This window comes from Bison bison, unplaced genomic scaffold (genome assembly GCF_000754665.1).
Source record: "Bison bison bison isolate TAMUID 2011002044 unplaced genomic scaffold, Bison_UMD1.0 scf7180017853731, whole genome shotgun sequence".
Lineage (NCBI taxonomy): Eukaryota > Metazoa > Chordata > Mammalia > Artiodactyla > Bovidae > Bison > Bison bison.
Window position 1 is genome coordinate 321,016 of NW_011484304.1, and position 3,204 is coordinate 324,219.

Sequence of the window (3,204 nt, forward strand, 5' to 3'; positions counted from 1 at the left end):
GTCTGTGCTGCCTGCCCACATCTCCATGGGCATGAAGCTGGCCATCATCGAGCGGCTCAAGGAGCGCGGGGACCGCCGTTACCTGCCCGACAACAACTTCCACAACCTCTACGTCAAGAGGCACCAGAATGTCAGGTGGGTGGCCGGCGGGCCCGTGTGCCCCAGTGTCTCCTGGGAAGCCCCCTACCCTCCTACCTGGGGGCCCAGGAGACTCCCCCAGACTGGGGAGAGGTAAATCCAGGCCCCAGACCTCAGTCTCCCTGCTTGCTCCCCCAGAGAGTGAGGTTGGATTACATGAGTACTGGAGGAAATCCTCTTCCTGCTAAAATGGTCAAACTGTGCACGGTCGTGACTGCAGGGAAGGAAAGGGTCATTTGCAGGTGATTCTCCACAGGGCACAGGATCCCCCCAAAAGGAGGCGAAGTCCCCCCCCGCCCCAGGTGACTTAGTGGCCCCCCAGTCGTGACACTGATTTTGACAGACTTGAAGGGCCTGCAGAATCTTACTCGATGGTGCTGCCCTGAGTGAAGTGTAGATGCGGGTGCCGTGAGCTCCACTCCGGCCCTCTGCCTGTAGCTCAGCCTTGCCCCTGAGGCTGCCCATGGCTGCTGTCTGGGCTGCAGATGGTCCAGAACCACAGTCTCGGGAGCCGGGAGATCTGGTGCCAAATGCAGCTCTGGCTTCCCAGCGCATCTGCACCTCCCTGGGCCTCAGTTTGCTCATCCGCAGAATGGGGGTTCTACAGGGGCAGTGTGAAGATGAGAGGTGTGAGGGCACTGGGTGTGGAGCTCGCCTGGAGGGAGCATCCAGCCACTTCTTTGTTGTTGTTCAGTCGCTCAGTCGTGTCTGACTCTTTGAGACTCCATGGACTGCAGTACTCCAGGCTTACCTGTCCTTCACTATCTTCCGGAGCTTGCTCAAACTCACGTCCATTGAGTCAGCAATGCCGTCCAACCATCTCATCCTCTGTCATCCCCTTCTCCTCCTGCCCTCAGTCTTTCCCAGCATCAGGGTCTTTTCCAATGAGTCAGCTCTTTGCATCAGGTGACCAAAGTACTGAAGCTTCAGCTTCAGCATCAGTCCTTCCAATGACTATTTAGTGTCGATTTCCTTTAGGATTGACTAGTTTAATCTCCTTGCTCTCCAAGGGACTCTCAAGAGTTGTTGCATCTTACCAAGGCTTTAGTTCCGACATCTGGTGAAATCAGGTGTGGGGAGGTTGAGAAGTTCCCAGGGGCCCAAGAATCCACCCATGAGAGTATAGTTGAGTCATCTATGGTAAGGGCTCTAAAGGGGCCAGGGGTTCCAGAGGGCCTTGCAGACTGGGGCTTGCTCCATTTGGCTCTGGTGTAAAGCTTCTGGAACTTTAATTTGTCTTTATGAGCAGGAGCTTCTCTCCCATCCCTGTGGAGGTGGAGGGCTTGCAGGGGTGACTGAGTGCAGGGCTGGCAGATATTCGGGGGTTTTGGTCCTGACCCTTCTCCCACCCCACCCCCAGCATCCTCTACGCTGACATCGTGGGCTTCACGCGACTGGCCAGTGACTGCTCCCCCAAAGAGCTGGTGGTGGTGCTGAATGAGCTCTTCGGCAAGTTTGACCAGATCGCCAAGGTGAGCGTGCTGCTTCCGTTCTTCCAGTAGCAAAGTCAGGAACGCCTCCTGCTGCACCTACAGGGTGTCCTGTGTCCAGTGCTGTTTGGAGACGGACACAGGGAGGCCTGGGTTGAATTTCAGCATCCAGTCAGCAAATGCTTCCCCACGGTTGGAGTGGAGGCTGAGCCAGGACCCTGTCCAGAGTGTGTCAGTGCATGCTGGGGAAGGCACTGGGCTTCCTGAGCTCAGAGGAAGGCTGCCTGGGGGGCAGGTGGCTCTGTTCTCACTACACGAGGGTGGTAGCCTCTGCCACACATGGGAGCCTCACTGGGGAATGCCAGGCCTTGCCCAGAATCTGCCTTTTGACAGTATCCCGGGTGAAGAGCCTGCACATTAAAGTCTAAGAGGAAGGGGAGCAGTGTTATGGGCAGAGGGAACCAAATGTGCAAAAGCCTAGAGTAGAAAGAGAGCTCTGTGTGCCCACATGTGGAAAGCGGCTCCGTGTCAGTGGGACAGAGTGTGTTCATGGGGGCGCATGGTCACAGGGTCAGACATGCAGGGACTTGACAACTGAGGTGAGGAGTGGGCCTTGACTGGAGGACCCCTGAGGACCCTTAGCAGGTGCCAAACCTGGAGAGTGTTGGGCAAGGGGAGTCTCCAGGATATAGACAAGGCAGGAGGGGTCTGGAGACTGAACAGGACTGAGCCGGGACCTCACTGTTTTGTCTTCACACACACAGCTCCCGGTGTGTGTGTCTGGGCAAGAGGGGTTGTGAAGGAGCCTCAGTTCTTCATTAATTTAGCACATGGTCTAAGATCAGCTGAGGGTCAGCCCTGGGCTCACATGGGGCCTCAGGCTGCCCTCAAGTAGCTCCCAGTCTGCATGTTGCCTGGTTGGAAGAGGGGCACAGAGGGTGGGACTGGGGAGTGCCTAGCCCAGCCTCAGGTGGTCAGGAAGCCTTCCTGGAAGTGGTGGCCACTGAGTAGAGACTCAAGTGTAAGATTTAGGGGAGTGGCTCTCCATTCTGGCCACTTGTTTGAATCACCTGGAAAGTTTAAATGAAACACCAATACCCATGCCCACACCCTTGGGAGTTTTTAAGAGCCTCCTGGGTGACTCCATGGGCAGAGAATCAGTGGTTTAGAGTTTGATGGGAGGCAAGTTCTGGCCCCACACTAGGAAGAGCTGCTCATTCTTGGGGGAGACTGCCTCACCAGGAGTGGGCAGCGGGTTCCATCTCGGAGGATGAGCTTCCCATCACAGGAGGTAATCAAGCTACAGTTGGACACCACTGGCCAGGGGTGCTCTGGAGAACTGCTTCCCTGGGTCCTGTTGAATGAATGACTCTGAGGTCCTGTCTAGCTGGAAGCCTTTCTTCAGGAGCTTCCTTCTTTCATGATTTTCCCTGAACCAGCAGGTGGGGTTTCCCAGAGGTTGGAGGCCATAGCTGGCTCTTTCCCTGCCAGAAAGCCAAGGCCTTGCCCTTGGCTTCTTGGGCACAGCCTGCCCTCCGTGGCAGGCCCATGAGGGAGCCCCACTGTACAGATGAGAAGAGGGAGGCCGTGGCAGGGGCCAGTCTTCAGGCCAGGGGGTCCCAGCCCCGGGCAAACG

At 56.7% G+C, this 3,204-nt stretch overlaps 1 protein-coding gene across 1 annotated transcript in view; it reads left to right on the forward strand.

Annotated features, from left to right (window-relative positions):
• Positions 1 to 3,204, forward strand: part of ADCY7 (adenylate cyclase 7) — a 45,930-nt gene that overhangs the window by 21,434 nt on the left and 21,292 nt on the right. The window contains exons 7-8 of the mRNA XM_010855128.1: positions 1 to 135; positions 1,499 to 1,610. The exon at positions 1 to 135 is cut by the window's left edge and continues 14 nt beyond it. Coding sequence (XP_010853430.1) covers positions 1 to 135; positions 1,499 to 1,610 — 247 coding nt within the window. The remainder of the gene's footprint in view (positions 136 to 1,498; positions 1,611 to 3,204) is intronic.